At 32.3% G+C, this 19170-nt stretch overlaps 2 protein-coding genes across 4 annotated transcripts in view; both read right to left on the bottom strand.

The window, feature by feature from the left end:
- The window catches only part of Pdp (pyruvate dehydrogenase [acetyl-transferring]-phosphatase 1-like protein, mitochondrial), a 38523-nt gene extending 23125 nt beyond the window's left edge, over positions 1 to 15398 (bottom strand). Inside the window, exon 1 of one of the 2 annotated variants that reach the window (XM_076416459.1) lies at positions 14809 to 15398. In XM_076416459.1, coding sequence (XP_076272574.1) covers positions 14809 to 15048 — 240 coding nt within the window. In that variant the 5' untranslated portion in view covers positions 15049 to 15398. The remainder of the gene's footprint in view (positions 1 to 14808) is intronic. The other variant, XM_076416460.1, reaches the window with a different exon arrangement.
- Positions 3836 to 10417, bottom strand: LOC143204041 (uncharacterized). Of its 2 annotated transcripts, none has more exons than XM_076416464.1 (2): positions 10280 to 10417; positions 3836 to 4319 (listed from the first exon to the last, which is right to left on the bottom strand). In XM_076416464.1, exons 1-2 carry the CDS (start codon positions 10322 to 10324, stop codon positions 3882 to 3884), a joined length of 483 nt encoding a protein of 160 aa, XP_076272579.1. In that variant the 5' UTR covers positions 10325 to 10417; the 3' UTR covers positions 3836 to 3881. The 2 variants fall into 2 exon arrangements, with proteins under 2 accessions (XP_076272579.1, XP_076272580.1); XM_076416465.1 differs by lacking the exon at positions 3836 to 4319 and adding an exon at positions 8435 to 8916.
- Positions 15399 to 19170: the final 3772 nt, after the last annotated feature.

A 19170-nucleotide genomic window follows, 5' to 3' on the forward strand; every position in this document is an offset into this window, starting at 1 on the left:
AAAATATAATACTGACAAGTAGTGATCTTCGATTTATTTATACCAACAGAGCACAAAAAATATTTTGTGTCTAAGCTAAATGTAACTGACGTCAAATGTCAAAATATGACACTGACATAGATATCTCGAAACAAAAACATCCCTACTTATGTTTGAACACTGAATAAAATCTTATATCCTAACCTACAGTGTGCAAGCATGTAACTATAAACCGGACAAAGGTGACACTATATATATGAATAACAAATAACATCATAAATTAACGTTAGTTAAGGCTTAAATTTTAATACATTAATATTTGTATTTAATGTCGTATATTAGACAAAAGCCTCGGTACACAGAAGGAAATGTAAATGTACATATGAACTTACGTAAATATAACCTTGTATCGCTTCTATTTGTTTTATTTTGGCAAAATTAAATATCTAAATAATATATAAGCAGCATTCCTGGAATACGTTGCTATCACTGTAAATTGTATGAATAATATATATGGAATAATTCAACTGTTATTTTTTGTGGAGCTACTGAACTGGAAGCTATTTTTTTTCTCCTCTAGGTACGTAACATATAACTTAAGATGTTGGTATGCCAGTTAATAATTGTCTTGTTTTGATTAGATTACGAAAAGTTAATGTCAAATATCTGGCTTCTTGCATATCAAATAGTTCGATGAGCTATAACAGATCAATTGAAAAGACCACCTACCATAGTGAAACACATTTTTTGGCAAAATTACTTATATTTTATTCAACATAATTCCCTTCAAGGGTGATACACTGATTATAACAATCCTCCAACTTCTCGATGCCATTTTTGTAGTACGATTTGTTCTTTGCTTCAAAGTAAGCCTCAGTTTCGGCGACCATCTCTTCATTCGACGAAAATTTCTTCCCAGCGAGTATTCTTTTGAGATCTGAGAAGAGGAAATAGCCGCTGGGGGCCAGATCTGCAGAATACGCTGGATAAGGAAGCAATTCGAAGCCCAATTAATGGATTTTTGCAATCGTTTTCACTGATTTGTGACACGGTGCATTGTCTTGGTGAAGCAGCAACTTCTTTTTCTTCAAATGCGGCCGTTTTCAGCGATTTCGTTCTTCAAACGGTCCAATAACGCTATGTAATAGTCGCTGTTGATGGTCCTTCCTTTTTCAAGGTAGTCAATGAAAATTATTCCATGCGCATCCTGCAATAAAGACGCGATAACCTTGCCAGCCGACTGTTATGTTTTCCCACGCTTTGGAGCGGGTTCATCGTGTGCAGTCCACTCGGATGACTGTCCATTCGACCTCGGAGTGAAATGATGGAACCATGTTTCATCCATTGTCATATATCGATGCAAAAACTCGGGTTTATTACCTTTGATCATCTTCAAATACTGCTCCGAATCATCAACTCGTCGTTGTTTTTGATCAAAAGTGAGCTCGTGCGGCAGCCACTTTGCACAGAGCTTTCTCATACCAAAATATTCGTGAATGATATGATGTACACGTTCAGTTGATACTTTTAGAGTGTCTGCTATTTCATTCAATTTCAATTTACAGTCGTTCAAAATAATTTTGTGGATTTTTTAAATGTTTTCGTCCATAACAACCTCTTTTGGGCGTCCACTACGTTCACCGTCTTCGGTGCTCATTTCACCACGTCTAAACTAAGCATACCAATCCTTGATGGTTGATTTTCCTGTGGCAGTGTTCGGAAACTCGGCATTATCAACACGCAAAATTCCGTTTTATTAATTTTTTTCCACAATAACAAAAGTTCTAAAACTAATGATCCGACCGCTGTCAAGTTTATACCCGCATCTTTTGAGTGTTAGGACTAACTAAAAAAATATATGGATTTAATTCTAGTAGCGTCATCTATGCATCAGATCGGGGACTTTTCAATTGACCTGTTACTTTATCAGGTTAAGGGTGACAAATGACACATATTTGAATGAACAATGTTATTTTATCAAGTTTTTATAGCCTGGTATATGTGCTATGACAAAGAGAAAAAGTAGAATCCTCTTTCACTACAAACCAGCAGTAATCTGTTAACCTTTTAGTTAATTTTAACGTTTAAAATTTTTGTAATAAGTCATTCGTCATGAACTGCTTTCTTTAGAGATAACCAAGCCGCTAACTCTTTCGCGGTTTTTCAAGATTTTCATTGAATTCATTGTTTTATATAAGTTTCCTTATCTGTGTGCTAACGAAAATGCCTTCTTTTAATTTAGCATCACTTAATTTAGAGAGAAAAGTTTTCAAACACATAAAACTTTACCATTTTTTCTCATGGCCTTGACAAAATTTTTCACTAAACCAAGTTTTAAAGGTAAGGGTGGAGGAATCACATTTTCTTGTGGAATAAAAGGTTCATATATGACGTTTGATTTATCACAAACAAAGTCAGTTCTTGTTGGCCAATCTTTAACTTCATGGCGGTTTTTGGAGTCTCTACTGTTACAACAAACAGTAGAAACAACATTATTTCCTGAAAACTCCCTGTAGTCGTATCAATATAGCTATAACTTCTAAATAAGCAGAAACTTTCCAGTTGTATTCTTTGTATTTGGTTAAGTCTAAAATTAGCTTCATCTTTTCATATATGATTCCTCAAGCAGAATCAGCTAAATACCTTTGTGGCAACCGCCACGACCCTTTAGGCCACCACGAATTCACCACCAGCAAGTACAAAGGTTGGTAACGCCGGTGGATTGATACCATGCAGTTCCAGGCTATAAAAGACCATCACGACGACGTCTCGTTCTCTTTTCTTTTCTCCATCCTCTTGTCATGGTACCACTTCCACAGCGCTACCGTACTTCCTCTACCTAACCTAATATCCTTTCAATTCCCCCGTCGACCACATATATCATTTAACATTGAAATAAACAGTATTTCTTCAACCAGTGTTTTCACTTCTCCTGCAAATTCCTTCCAAAAATAGTAGTGAGTGTTCTGACAAATAATCGCAGCGGCAGCAACACATTTCGACCGACTGACCAACCCGACGAACATTCCTACACCTTGGAATCCATCTTGACGGTAGATTAAATTGGAAACATCACGTTAGATAAAAAGTAAAACACATTAGAACCAAAATAAAACTATACTGGTTAGTCGGAAGATACTCTCAACTTGATCTAAAATCAAAGTGGTTGATCTATAATACAATTATAAAGCCAATTTGGACCTATGGTGTGCAAATATGGGGTTGCACTAAAAATTCAAATCAACTAGTCATACAACGCTGTCAAAACAAGGTTCTTCGATTGATTCCAACGAAGAACTGCATGATGACCTGGAAATCAAATGGATTTGCGAAGTTATCCAAGATTTCGCCTTGAAACACGAAAGAAGATTACTAAATCATACTAACGTGGAAGCAGTATAACTGCTGGACAGCGCGCAGGATGTCACTATACGAACTTATATAAAGTGTATACCTTTAGTGTAAACTATAGCTATAAGTTATTACAATTTTATAATTGAGGAATACACACTGATGTATTTTCTCGCACTCGTTTTGCTTGTGAATTAATCCAAGTACATAGGAAAAGCAGTAATAAATTAATTGTAAATTAAGACTGTACTAAGCGTATCTAATAAAGATGTTTAAAAAAATGTTTTCATATGTTTCTTTTAAAATCACTGAATATGCAACAGATAAAGAAGGATATCGGCTACCATTGTGGAGTAATACAGCTTTTAAGAGTAAATGGTATTCACAATATTACGAAGGAATGTGATGTGTTATGATCATATCAATAGACAATGATTTTAACAATGGAATAGGGAATTTAAAATACGTAATCTTATTTATGTTAGAAAAGTTGTGCCACACAGTGTTACTTAAAACAACGTCTTTATTATAGTAAACAGAAACATTCTTTTTTACAGCGGCAAGAACTTTAAAACAAAATCGAAAAACCCTTCGATAATTTTCAGAGGCGTTCCGAACAGCTTTACCGGCACCTCGTCCAGGATCTTGATCAGGGTCTCCAAGAAGACCTTGATGCCGTTGATCCACACCACTCCGTACTTGTAGAAGTTCCCATTAGGCGACGGATCGAACAGACCCATCGACGAGGAAACCAGGAACTCGATCATAGAGATACCTTTGTCGGTAAGATGTGACGCCTGTTGCAAGATCATCTTCAACAGGTCCAGATGCCCGCTGACGTATTGGTTTATGATGGACAACGCTTGTACGATGGCCGTCTTAATGCTCGTCAAGTATGTCCGGATCGTGCCGCTAATTGGGATCATGAATCTGTTCGAAACCGATTGGTTAGGAGCGTCATCCTTCTGGGCTATAATCGGACGTATAAACTAAAAAAAGGAAACTGCAAATATTTTCAAACTATCGGGTTGAAGTTAACCAAACATATTTCAACTAATGGGTTATACGGGTTTGAAAAACCTAAAAAATGTAATTCTGTAACAGTACATTATGTTTATAACATATATAACTCCCAAGTTTCTACAACATAACGGTTAATACGGCTCGTTGTTTTGTATGAAATTTCATGTAAATTTGTCTGATTTATCGACATCATCAATCCATGGCTAATCAATAACAATACCAATATGCTACCGTGCAATACGCGGAATTACGAGGGTCACTATTTATATTTCGGGAATAGGAAAAAAAAATAGTTAAGCTGCGAATATATTTTTATTGTTTTACTACGATGATGTAAGTACTCGCCACGATGATCGATACACGTTTTCATACACTTAAACCAATTTTCAAAGCATTTATTCCATTCCGAATGAGGTATCTTCTAAACGTGATTTTTGAACGCTTCAATAGCTTCTTCGGGCGATGAAAATTGTTGACCACACAGTTTCTTCTTCACGGACGGGAACAAAAAGAAGTGTTTGGGTGCCAAGTCAGAGCTGTACGGCGGATGACCCATCAATTCGATGTTTCGAGTGCTCAAATAGTCTCTTGTTTGAGCCGATGTGTGAGAGCTCGCATTGTAATGATGAAGAACAATCCGGCGTCTCTTTTTTGTTTTCCTTATTTCACCGAAGACTTCTGGCAAACAAATGGTTGGGTACCAATCTGAATTTACTGTTCTACGATCCTCTAGAGGCACTGTTGCAATACGACCAGTTTTTTCGAAGAAGCAGGCCACCATTTTCTTTGAAGTGCTTCCTTCGCGAACAATTTTTGTTGGATTTGGTTCATCTTGGAACACCTATACAGTCGACTGCTGCTTACTTAATATATCCATGATTCGTTCTCTGTCACGATTTTATAAACGCCTTTCGAAACACCGCGATTGCATTTCTTAAGCATCAATCGACACGAGCCTTTTTTGAGCGATTGTCAAATTGTGCGGGATCTAACGCGAACATAACTTTCGCACAGCTGTTCATGTAAAAATCGCATATATGCTGGTGGAACTAATGTTTAGGGATGCTTCAATCTCACAATAGGTGACATGACAATCTTGCTTATTCATTGCGCACACAGCATCGATGTTTTCTGGTATAACAGCCGATTTTGGACGACCTTCACGAAACTCGTCGGACAGCGCACTACGATCACGATTGAATTCACTAAACCCGCGATACACGGTAGTTTTTGATGGAGATTCATCGCCAAAAGTCAAATTAAGTTGATTGGTGCATTTCTGTTATGATAATCCACGTCGAAATCGTAAAAAATCATCGCACGAAAATGTTCACGACTCAGTTCAATTTTTTTGCCGAGACGAAACTTTCAACTAAATATAAAATAACAAATAGCGTCCGTGCGACAAAATCTTCGCATATCGCCAAAAATGTCAAACTTTACGATGGAACCGTCAGATGGACTCACATGACAACAGTGTTGCCAATTCCCGTAATATAAATAGTGACCCTCGTACCATTCCGTGGCTGGAAGACATTACGTATCTAGGTCTTCACTTCAACCGACAGTTCGATCGACATTCCCAAATCCAGAAAACTATCCCAGAAGGTTCGGGTATAACAAACCTGCTATCTCCTCTGCTCTGCAATAATTGCATCAATCTCCATCTCGATCAAACGCTTATTGTACAAGATGTTAAAAACTTCCGTAGTCCTCTACGAGTCTAGCGTCTACTTTAAGTTTGGGACACCTAACCAGGTGTAAAGGCTTCAAGTTTTCCAAAATAAGTTTCTCAAGAGAATCATTAACGTTACATCATTTGTCAAAAATGTTCAAATTCTCAGAGAAACTGACACCGCAGAAATCAAGCACTTAATGTCCCACGTTTCTCCCAAACAACAACACAGCTCCAGATCTTCAGAAAATGTACTCATTCGCGAGCTGGTTGATATGCTGGGCATTTAGTACCTAGCACCATTAAACCCTTTTCTCCAGGCTGCAATGACCTTTTCCATTGCTGCTGTTTTTATGTTTGTTTATGTAAATTCAAGTTCGCGAAAGCACAGTTAGTCTATTAGCTAGATTTCAGTGAGTTGGCAGATACCATATCCCCAAAAGTGCCTCTTTTTCCTATATATATCATACATTTTTTTACGAGGACTCATTATACGAGGACTCATCGGCCCTATCTCAGTCTCTGGTGAAATAATGTTTATACATGTCAGTGCTGTATTTCTTATTATATGCACCTCACTACACAAGATCAGATGGATTGATTCTTTTGAGTCTGTGTCCTGTTCTGGTGGTATCCAAAAGCTGCAATACTTCAATATTCTGATGAGAATAGAGTCTTTTTCATGCCTCCTTGCAATTCTCTTGATTCCTTGAGTTACTGAGGGTATCTGAAGGTTTCGATACAGATAATCAGTCCTATAGTATTTGGGTGCGCTCACAATACCTCTCAATACGTAACTATATAACAATAATAATTAAACTGTTCTTTTACTCTAAGTGTTGTAACATAGGTACATAAAATATGGAAGAAGATTCCGCGCTTAAAATATAAGGTTCAATTTTTAAAAGTTAAAATATTCAAATAGCATTTGTTTACAGTGAGAATATTAGCTGCCAAATTTGTAACAAAACATTTTAATGTGATCAAATATGAATCAACATATGCCAATATATTACTCCAACATATCTGCAGATTTCAAAAGAACCAAGATTTTCGAAAGATAACACAAGAAGCAAAGAAGAAATTATTCTTGTCTTTCAAATAATAACATTGCAAAGGTTATGAGGGAAATAATATACAATTATACTAGAAGTAATACTAAAGGTAATTATAACAGTTAAACATATTTTCACTCGTTTTATGGGATTTGTCCATCAGAAATAGTGGCAAAGCTGCAGTAACTGATAAAAATTAGACATTTACTTTACTACTCTGAAGGTGAAAGAGTAACAAGTTAGTAATTTGTAAAAACAATGATGTATTGACTGGATACTTGTTTCAGGTGAAAAGTACAATGCTCTGGAAGATGCTTGTGCTGCAAAAGAACAATGTGGCACTAAGTCACTCATAAATCAATGAAATATATTGTTAAAATGAACTAAATTGGCTTCGTCTTGAATTGCTTTGCTACCAACAGTATACTTGAGATCTGATCACCATGGAGAAGACCAAATGAAGTAGTAATCGCCCAAGATTGAAGCATATCAGTTTTGGCGATAAAATACTAATCGTCACACCAAAAGAGTATTAATGAAATAGATATATCACTTGAGGGGTGCCCGATTTTTTTGAAGCTGAATCAGTGAAATACCTCAGCATCCATCATGATGATAAGTTATACTGGAAATATCATGTCAGACAAAAAGCACAGCAGATCAGACTCAAAATCAAAGAACTGTACTGGTTAGTCGGAAGATACTGTACTGGACCAAGGATCAAAGACATTGGTTCATCAATCTGTCAATTATGGAACCTATTTTGACTTATGGTGTGCAAATATGGGTTTTGATTAAGATATCAAGTCGTCTAGAAATCCAATGCTGCCAAAACAAAGTTCTTCGATTAATTACCAATGCTTGTCAATATTTCGCACTAAAACATTAAATAAGATTATTAAGTCACAGCAATGTGGAAGCAATAGAGTTACTGGACATGCAGGAAATCAGAAGATTGAAACAAACCAAACCGCACGAACTTACACTATACAAGTATATAAGTGTTACTCTTAACTATAGTTAAAATATTTATCTAGCACTCATCTTGCTCGTGTATTGACGCAATTACAACAGAACAATAATGGTAAATTAATTTGTAAATCGACATATATTATAGCATAAGATGTATATTAAAAAAATACTCCATTATATTACTGACCCTCGGACTGTTATATCTTAGTGTTCAAATTTCTACTTTAGTTCGTCCTCTCCCTCAATATCTTTTTCTGTCGTCTAATTAATTGTCATCCTGTATTCGGTATTTTTATTAGCCCCAGTACTGTTTAATACTAATTAAATTACATTAGATTTTTCTAAACCCAAATAACCCCTTTAACAATCAATAAAACAATTTCATACATAAAACTATCTATATTAAAACAAACAACATATTATAGATCAGAAACTAGCCGGTATATATTTGAGAATAAACTCGAAGACTTGGTTGATGACCTTAACAGGTCTGGCGAAGACGATACTGGGCATCGCTTTCAGAGCGTTAAGAACGGTCAAGAGGAAAACTCTGATAGAGGCCAGAGCTCGGATGACGTAGGCGTACAGCCTGCCTTTGGGGGGTGGATCAAATAACTGAGGAAAAGTTGCTCCGATAAAGTCACACATGGAGATGAAGTAATCGGTGAAGGTCGAGACGCTGCCGATATAGAAAATGATCCTATCCAGGTGTTTACCAATAAAGGTGTTGGCCCTCTCCAGAGGCTGCACGAGCTGACGATGTAAGGCGACAAGAGATCGTCGGATCGAACCGGAGGTGTCTAGGAAAGCCTTGTTAGAAACCACCGGTTCGGGGTCATCTGCCAGGCACAACTGTGACAACTAGAACAATAAAAATCGATCATTCTTGGACTTGGATGGTTATGAATAAAGGAAGAAGTATTTAAAGAACACTCTGTGAGTGTGGGCAGTCCAAGATGTGTATTAGGTGTAAAAATGCGAAGAATCAATGTAAAACAACTGTTAAATAACATAACCTAACTGGTAAACATGACGATTTCCAGTAGTTATCCATTTTACATACTGCCAAAGGTTATCAAGTGCTTGTAGAAGATTATGGTGATGCTGCTCCGTCTTATTCCAATTGTTAGTTTTGATTTCAACGATTTAAAAGTGGTAACTTTGATGTCAACAATGGAGAACAACCAGGTGGACACTAAACTGGAAGACTTACTGGAGTTAAAACCAACTAAAATACTCAAAGAACCTTCAGACAGCTTAGCAGTTGACGAATAAACTGTTTTCAGTCGTTTATATGGGTGGGAAAGATCCAAAAGGAAGGGAAAATGGCTACCACACGAATTGACTGAATGTAGTGTTATTGGCAATGAAAAGTGAATCCACTATGATAACCCCATCCAAAAGAGCCATCCACATCGGCACAGCATTGCAGTATTTACGATCATGAAGATTTGTTGTTGTTGTTATCAGCAAAGTGTAATGTACTACTCGCTTGAGTGGAAACGCCACACGTTGTAACAGTTGTGAAGTACTGTTGCAACCAGGATATTAACCAAACACAGTGCTTTTTTGTTCGATTTAGTGATTACCACTAGTTCAGATCTATGCAGCATGACTTGGATGACACAGTTACGAAATTATGAAGAAGTGCGAAGTTTTAGAAAATTATGAATATATATTGCATCAATTTTTGCCAATAAATATCTTTTAAAGTGAATACATGATCAGAATACATGCAAGCACTTGCATAAGATATAGAGGAGTTAAAAACACAATTTTAGATATTTGAAGCCATCCCAACTATACATGTAACACTGGCTTCAATTGGCTATTCATGACAAGCAGTAGCCCGATATGTATTATGGAATCTATGCACCAAAGAAGTTACTTTATGCCTATAAACACCAAAGATGCTGAATATTTTGGTTGAAAAAAATCAGCAGTTGGCACGAGAAAACATAAAAAAAATTTGGAAAAGAGTAAAACTGAAAAGATACCGTTGACACTTTCAAGAGAAAGGGGTCGCATCCTGTTATCCACTATTACACACACACATCAATCTGCACCTAGCTAAAATGAAAAAATAAGTTTAATACTGAAGACAAAGAAAACAGACATCGAAAAGTTAGTTAGGCCAGATACTTGTTAAGGAACGCGTCACTAATCAATTAGTGTTCCTTAAATACTTCTGAATAAAGATAAAGATGAAAGAAACTCAACTTACCCCAAAAAATATAATAGATAAACAACATAGTTTAACATTGTCCATATCTGGTATTGCTAGATATACCCAAGTTAACAAAATTGTATAAAATAACCGTTATAATATTTATTATTTGTTGTATTACTTTATAGGAAGACGTAGGTGTTTTATACTTTTTTTTATATAAAAACATAAAAATACAATAAAAAAATCGTTTACCATTTTTTAATGTTATTCAGTAACTACACTTTTGCCAATAAATGTAAGCAAATAACTCAACAAACAGAACGCAAATGATTAGGGACTTTAAAGAAATAATATTACCAGGGTAGAAACCGTAGACAAGATATACACCACCTGCAAATATAAGTTTGTGGCCAGAATAGTTGGCGAAGAAATCCGGGAATTTGGAAATTTGTTTTAAGGAAATAATCTGTATCTTTAAGTAATAATCAGTAATATGCTTAGTAGTTAATCACAGTAAGATCACTAGTGTTACAATTGTTTTGAGTGAAATAAAGAACATTTATGACATGTACTTTTCTTCACTTCTTCTGATCGCCAACTATTTTCATTCATGTAACATTCATTGAACGAAATAATGGTTTATAACTTCGGTAACCTCAAAACCATATGTATTAATCCTAACATAAAACATATAATAACATATATACAATTATTTTCACTATAGATTTAAAGGTTAGATTTAAGTCTTGATATATTGATCAAAAGTCAGCAGTCGTCCTGCTAGAAGATTGGTTTTTTATTTGGATTGAATAATTTACTTCAACACTAAAACCAATGCTATAAGATGGTCACACTTACAGCCTATTAACGATTTTGTCGTAATATGTTCTTATAATCGAAAAATGTTTAAAAGATAAAAAAAATCTGGCATCCTATCACAGCGCCATCTATTATGTCCGCTTGTGAACCTAAACACAGTTCAGTGATATACACACTCACCGAAGAATTATATATAATGTTAAGATAATCTATTAATGTTAGGCAACACTTCATACAGCAAAGTAATTAATTTTTTCTATCATATCTCTAAATAATGTATATGTTCAGACTATATATCAATTAAACGTATTGAGAAAACATAAGAATGATTAACCGTCATTGGTAATAGAAAATATTCAAAGACAAAACAAAAATACATAACAGTATTATCTAATGTGTAACGAATAGGTAATAAACGCTCGATATGAAATATGCTATCAGATATAACTTAAGTAGCCAGTAAATATTACTCGGAAAATTTATTGACTATATAACATAGAACAATAACAATGTAATTATAATTAACCCAAAATCACTCGTGACTTCCAAATATATAGCCAAAGATAAGATGTGAATAAACTACATTAAAAACGAGAGAATTTGAATAACAACAGTTGATAATTATATATTGTGCATGTGACTCGATATAATGAAACTGTGGAATAACGATGAGTGCCACTTAATGAGATTCCATTTAAAATTATTGTTAATTATACCCGATAAAAATTAATCAATAATTGGACACTACTTTTCCGGTTTGTTTTAAAGAAATCTACTGTCGAGACCCATCGAATATATGTAGCTCACACTTATGGGGATTGCTGTTTCATCACAATCCAACTGTCAAGTTTTATTTCAACATTTTAAAAGGTGTCATTTCGATCTCAATCATAAAAAAAACATTCCAGGCCTTTAAACACGTTTGAAGACAACGATATTGAAGCATTTGTAATTATTTACATTCGGTAGGATCGACAAGATGAGGTACTGCAAGCTAATAAAACCACCCTATGGTCTACCGATATCCATTAATAGTTTGAACGAAGGAATTTTATAGAAAAGGCCAGCTACTAATTTTTCTCAACTAATACCTTTTCAAGTAAAAATTGACAATGCATTTTTGGCCGCAATAACAGAATCGTGAGTAAAAATGAACTTGAACATATATTTATTGGTTTAATACTACTTATTCTTCTAAATTCTTTAGAAATTTTCCTAATTTAAATTAAAATATATTCAATAATCAGCATAGTCTCTATATAAAGGCGAACAACCGACCTAATCTCATCCAATTATCATTACTAAAAATGTATGGATAAAATACAATTCAGCCAATAACTATTTTGTACGTACATTGACGTGATCTCTTGCTTTCAATTTGTAAAGATACGAAATAATTTTTATCCTAATCATAATTTCAAATGCAAAAATTTGCATTTAAAATCATAATAAGTCTACATTCTACTGTATTTATATATGATGTAATTCTTTTAAAAACATTTACTATTTTATAATATTAACGCTAGTATATCGAGCGCTTGAGTGATGACCATCATGCTGACTGATCTGTAAAAACAAGCCACCTTTGCTCTGTATACATTACTTTATATCTGTCTTTGTAATATTAATTTTTTCCAGATAATAGTATAAAATCCAACAAGGAACAACCATCTTAGTCACCAGGCTGGCTAAGACTGGATATTTTTTGAGATGGTCTTCAACTTGGTGAGATTGAGGGCTAGGATTCGGAGCTCACGTTTAGCAGTAGATAAAATACTTTAAATAAATCCTAGCTTGGTAAAAAAACACCTTACTCCTATCCTACTTCCACCTTCTCTTAACCTTAGCTAAAGTGGACAATTTTAATTTTAATTTGGGAAATACATACTGATATATTAATGCAAGTACAACAGAACAATAGTAATAAGTTAATTTTGAAAATTAAGATTAAGCTAGACATATCTAATGTAAAATATAATAACAAAAAAAAGTAAACAAAGAAACGTAAAGTGTGTAAAAAAAGTATTTTGATTTTGTTTTATCTAAACCTCTTTTATAACTGTATATAAACATTCTTTTCAACGTATGTCTAATTTTGGATTTAAGCTGATTAATATTTGATCATATACTAACAGAAAATAATATCCTAGATTAATAACTTAGTCCAAAATATGACTGAATAAGTTAGGTTTCATAGTTTAGAGAAGATTTTGTTCCTTGCAATACCAACATCCATGAAACATATTTGAAGGAACAATAAGGTATAGTATATCAAATAACATCAAAATGTATATATATATAAAGAAAAGTGTATGTGTCTATACATTGTAAAGCTAAATTCAAGATTATGGATATAATCATTATAAAAATAATTACATACTATGATAACCTGCCTGGTAATGAAAAGCATCCTCTTCAGTTAAAGTTAATCTAAGATAAAAATAAATAATAACAGCATGGTTAAATGTCTGGACTAAATGGTGAATGCGATAAAACCCCTCATCCTATATTTTAAATTTTTTGAAGATTCTTTAAAGATGGACATTTGGCTGCTTAATTTTCAGCTAATCTTTATTGAGATATACCATTTTCTTCCAATATACTTGTGAACTAATAATTGTGTTGCATATTGCAGTAAAAAATAATATATTACATGTATGAGTCCAACAAATTGTTATTAAAAGTATTTTCAGAAGAAGTCTTTTTTTAGTTAATGTTCCATCAAATTTGCAACAATTTCTGAATTGTTCAGACTTTCTAGAGTTATCAGAACCAACCAATAACAATTCAATTAACGAATGGGTTCTTATACCATTTAAACAAAATTCACCGTTTTTAAAATCTCTATTAAGATGCCAGGCCAACTTTTTAAAATGATAAATGGTGACTTTCAAGATAATATTGTCTTGTTAGGTTGTCAAAACATGCAATATCCTATGTCCAACAGGTGGTTATCATTCCATTACTTTATTATCCCTTCCAAAATTGGCAGAACCAAAGTCATAGTCATTCCTCTAAATGCATTTCTAATTTATGGTGCTGTCCCCATTACTTTTAGCTCAATTTTAAACACTAAGAGTAAATATGATTGAAATATACTTAATTTTCACGTAAAAATATGTACAAATGACTATTTTAGTCAAAATCAATATGTAATTAGAAGAACAACAAAATTAAATGAGTATCTATATATAGTTCACTAAAAAAAAGATTGATGGTGGATTATTATATCATAAAATCAATATATACACAAATATTTTTACTTCCTCAAACTATTATTATTAATATTTTGCATAATAAGGATATATGATAAACAAATGTAATAACAACGCATATTAGATTCCCAAATTACAGATTTTTTTATGTGCCAAGAACAATATGTGTTACTTATGTGCTGATGGTTCCTTAAATATTGTAAACAATTGATAACATTTCTCTTTTCAATTTTTGTCGCTATGTGTTCTTGGCATGATTATTATATCTTATATTTACAATATTTTTGAAATTGTTTTATACTGTTATGATTATTTTTTAAAAAATTATCGTAACGGAAAAGGTATAGATAAAAAAGCCAAAAGTCACCGCCGTTAACGTACTAACATATTTTAGTACAAATAGTGATAAAATTATATAAGATTTTATATCAGTAAATAGTATATTTTCAATATGCAAATTAATTGCGATATTGAAACGATAAAAATCTTAGAATTATGAATAAAACTGATTCCTGGAACCTAATGTATTTATATCTGTGGAAGTCTTACCTCTTGAGGTGTGAGTTTTGTTAAATGACTCCTAGTCGTTTCCTTAGAAAAATGTAAACTCCTACAACTGCACCATAACCTCACAAAAGTCTCACTCCTTTGCACGGCCGAATTTAACGATACCGCCGAGTAGTTTTTGTGGGACACATTGCAAACCGTCGATCCGAAAGGAAAATTCTTCGAAAAAGACACATTTCTTCGCGTTTTGAACAATTGTCGACTACTGCCAGCTATCACCATGTTTACGATGTTTATCACGAGCGGAAATAATCCCGATATATTTTAGACGCGGACGAATGCAGACAACATCGGGCATTATTTTGAAAATAAACTATAAATATTGGATTTGTTCCCAAAATAATGACATTTTTACATTCCCGACAGCGTATTATTAAAGGTTAGGTATTTATAAAAAAAATCTACGTTGACGTTCGCCACATGCCGGCAACTAGTTATACAAAATTGGTAATAAAAAGTAACTTGATAAGTAAATACTTCCGATTCCAAAAAAAACTTACAAAATTTATTTTTCTATAAATCTCTGTAGTATAAAAAGGTGTGCATTTAGTGGCTAAATGTTTGGTAATTTCAAAAATTACTAAACGGTAGATGGCAGTCTAATGGTTGGTTGTGTCCTCTATCGGCGACGTACTGAACATTTGGGTTAAAAAACATTGTTTCTTCACTTCAATGTGGCTGCGTTATTAGTTTTATTAATAGATGGCGGTAGCTGTATAATTAAATAACATTTAATGTTTTTTTAAATAACGAATTTATGTGGAAATAATAGGTTTACAAAGTATGGGAATGGGAAATAGGACCATTCAATAAAATTCTCTTAAAATTAACTTTATATTACTTTTACTTTTTTTATTTACTTTTATATTACTAGTACTTACTTACTATCGAAATGATATTCGTGTTTAATTGTTTTGCGTGATAAGTAACTTATCCTTGGTCTTATAATTTAAGATAATAAATAATTATCAAGATATTAAAAAGTCCGTATTTCAGTTAGCAGTATTGCCAGATTGGATGAATTTTGTTAATTACAAAGGTATTAGAATAAGTAACATCTACATAATTCTTCATTTACACCAAAGAAAGTTACAAAGTCCAAACTTTGTTATTATGTATTATTATATAAAATACTTATTTGTTTTAAAGATAGTCAATTTTCTTAACCCACTTTATATGTTTATAGCTTTCTTTCAGGAATAGTCTAGTAGATACTTTCCTTAAATACATCAATTATTAGTTTGTTATGGCAACAAAATGGGGATTATGGCACACTATAATAAAAAAATGGTCCAACACTGTCGATTTTCAACGAAATACTGGTGAAGGCAAAGAGATGCATTGATATATTGGTTCTAGAGTAAATAATTTGTTATTATTTTTAATTTAAATGTTATAGGGAATAATAAAATATGATTACTATTCCCTATAACTAGGGTATAATGATAACAGGAAGTTATTATTAATAACTTACAGGCTGTAATAGGAACGAAGATATATACGTAGTTGAAAAGAAAGATAATAAGTTTATGTTACCATTAAGGGTAAGTAAATAGGGTTTTATGGTATTTAATTTTATAATTAAAGAGTGCGCGATGTTGCCAATTTGCTCAGACAATTTCTTTGTATGTTTACAGCCTTTCTGTCTGAATTTCTTTACAAATGATTAAGAGACATTACTTGATTAATATAAATAATACCATTACAAAAAGTTAATATAGTCAATTAATTAGTTTTAATAGTTCATTAATACAATTAGAATTTTTTTTTATTCTCAGAAATATCAGACATTAACTGGTTTGACTGCGTCTCCATCAGTTCTGTCATCATCGATATACTTTAATATAATTCCACTAAATTTGCCCGTCGCAATTTGCAAATTCGTTATAGAATCAGAGAATACTTTCCATCTCGTTTTATACTAGTTAAAAAGAGATATAATGCTGTCTGATTAGTTCGAACACGTAAATGAATGAGCCTGTCAAAGTCGTCCGGTTGTCAGACTTATGCACAATTCTTGAAAGCAATAGCCAGTGATAGCAAAGCAATAGTGATAAGAGGTTATAACCTATAAACTATTGTTTTAACACAATAGTTTATAGTTTATAGTATTAACACAGTTAATCGTTATTAGTTGTCAATTACAGTTAATTATACAACTGTAGTTTTTAAGTGTACTATAATGTTAAAATAAATTTTATTTGATAGCATATTTGTTCAATTATTTTATTTAGATTAGAATTTTGTTGTATGTTAAAGTCAAACTGAACTAACACTCAGAGTTGATGTGGCAACATTGCGACGTTTTGGCGTCACAAATTTAGATGACGTATGTACAAAATGACTTTGAGTAACTATATAGTTATGGTCTACACATGTATGTTTGTACGTTAAACTATATTCCCTATATATAAATAAACTGGAAACAATCTGGCAAAGGGTAAAATATAACGTATTACTAAGTGTAGTATTAGTAGCTTATATCAAACTTTGATATATGCAAATGAATAAATTAAACCATATAGGAATATATAGTTAATTGTTATTAGTTGTTAATTAGAGTTAATTATACAACTGTAGTTTTTAGGTCTACTATAATGTTAAAATAAATTTTATTTGATAGCATATTTGTTCAGTTATTTTATTTAGATTAGAATTTTGATGTATGTTAAAGTCAAACTGAACTAACCCTCAGAGTTGATGCGGCAACATTGCTACGTTTTGGCGTCATAAATTTAGATGACGTATGTACAAAATAACTTTGAATAACTATATAGTTATGGTCTACACATGTATGTTTGTACGTTAAACTATATTCCCTCTATATAAATAAACTGGAAACAATCTGGCAAAGGGCAAAATATAACGTATTACTAAGTGTAGTATTAGTAGCTTATATCAAACTTTGATATATGCAAATGAATAAATTAAACCATATAGGAATATATAGTTAATTGTTATTAGTTGTTAATTACAGTTAATTTTACAACTGTAGTTTTAGGTGTATTATAATATTAAAATAAATTTTATTTGATAGCATATTTGTTCAGTTATTTTATTTAGATTAGAATTTTGATGTATGTTAAAGTCAAACTGAACTAACCCTCAGAGTTGATGCGGCAACATTGCTACGTTTTGGCGTCATAAATTTAGATGACGTATGTACAAAATAACTTTGAATAACTATATAGTTATGGTCTACACATGTATGTTTGTACGTTAAACTCTATTCCCTATATATAAATAAAATGGAAACAATCTGGCAAAGGGCAAAATATAACGTATTACTAAGTGTAGTATTAGTAGCTTATATCAAACTTTGATATATGCAAATGAATAAATTAAACCATATAGGAATATATAGTTAATTGTTATTAGTTGTTAATTAGAGTTAATTATACAACTGTAATTTTTAGGTCTACTATAATGTTAAAATAAATTTTATTTGATAGCATATTTGTTCAGTTATTTTATTTAGATTAGAATTTTGTTGTATGTTAAAGTCAAACTGAACTAACACTCAGAGTTGATGCGGCAACATTGCGACGTTTTGGCGTCACAAATTTAGATGACGTATGTACAAAATAACTTTGAATAACTATATAGTTATGGTCTACGCATGTATGTTTGTACGTTAAACTCTATTCCCTATATATAAATAAACTGGAAACAATCTGGCAAAGGGTAAAATATAACGTATTACTAAGTGTAGTATTAGTAGCTTATATCAAACATTGATATATGCAAATGAATATATTAAACCATATAGGAATATATAGTTAATTGTTATTAGTTGTTAATTACAGTTAATTATACTAATAAGTTAATAACTGTAGTTTTTAGATGTATTATAATGTTAAAATAAATTTTATTTGATAGCATATTTATTCAATTATTTTATTTAGATTAGAATTTTGATGTATGTTAAAGTCAAACTGAACTAACCCTCAGAGTTGATGCGGCAACATTGCTACGTTTTGGCGTCATAAATTTAGATGACGTATGTACAAAATAACTTTAAGTTAACTTTACAGTTAATTATACTAATAAGTTAATAACTGTAGTTTTTAGATGTATTATAATGTTAAAATAAATTTTATTTGATAGCATATTTATTCAATTATTTTAATTAGATTAGAATTTTGTTGTATGTTAAAGTCAAACTGAACTAACCCTCAGAGTTGATGCGGCAACATTGCTACGTTTTGGCGTCACAAATTTAGATGACGTATGTACAAAATAACTTTAAGTTAACTTTACAGTTAATTATACTAATAAGTTAATAACTGTAGTTTTTAGATGTATTATAATGTTAAAATAAATTTTATTTGATAGCATATTTAT

The sequence above is a fragment of the Rhynchophorus ferrugineus genome, unplaced genomic scaffold, assembly GCF_030347505.1.
Source record: "Rhynchophorus ferrugineus isolate W39M unplaced genomic scaffold, kcgeb_rfMv2 rfM10, whole genome shotgun sequence".
Lineage (NCBI taxonomy): Eukaryota > Metazoa > Arthropoda > Insecta > Coleoptera > Curculionidae > Rhynchophorus > Rhynchophorus ferrugineus.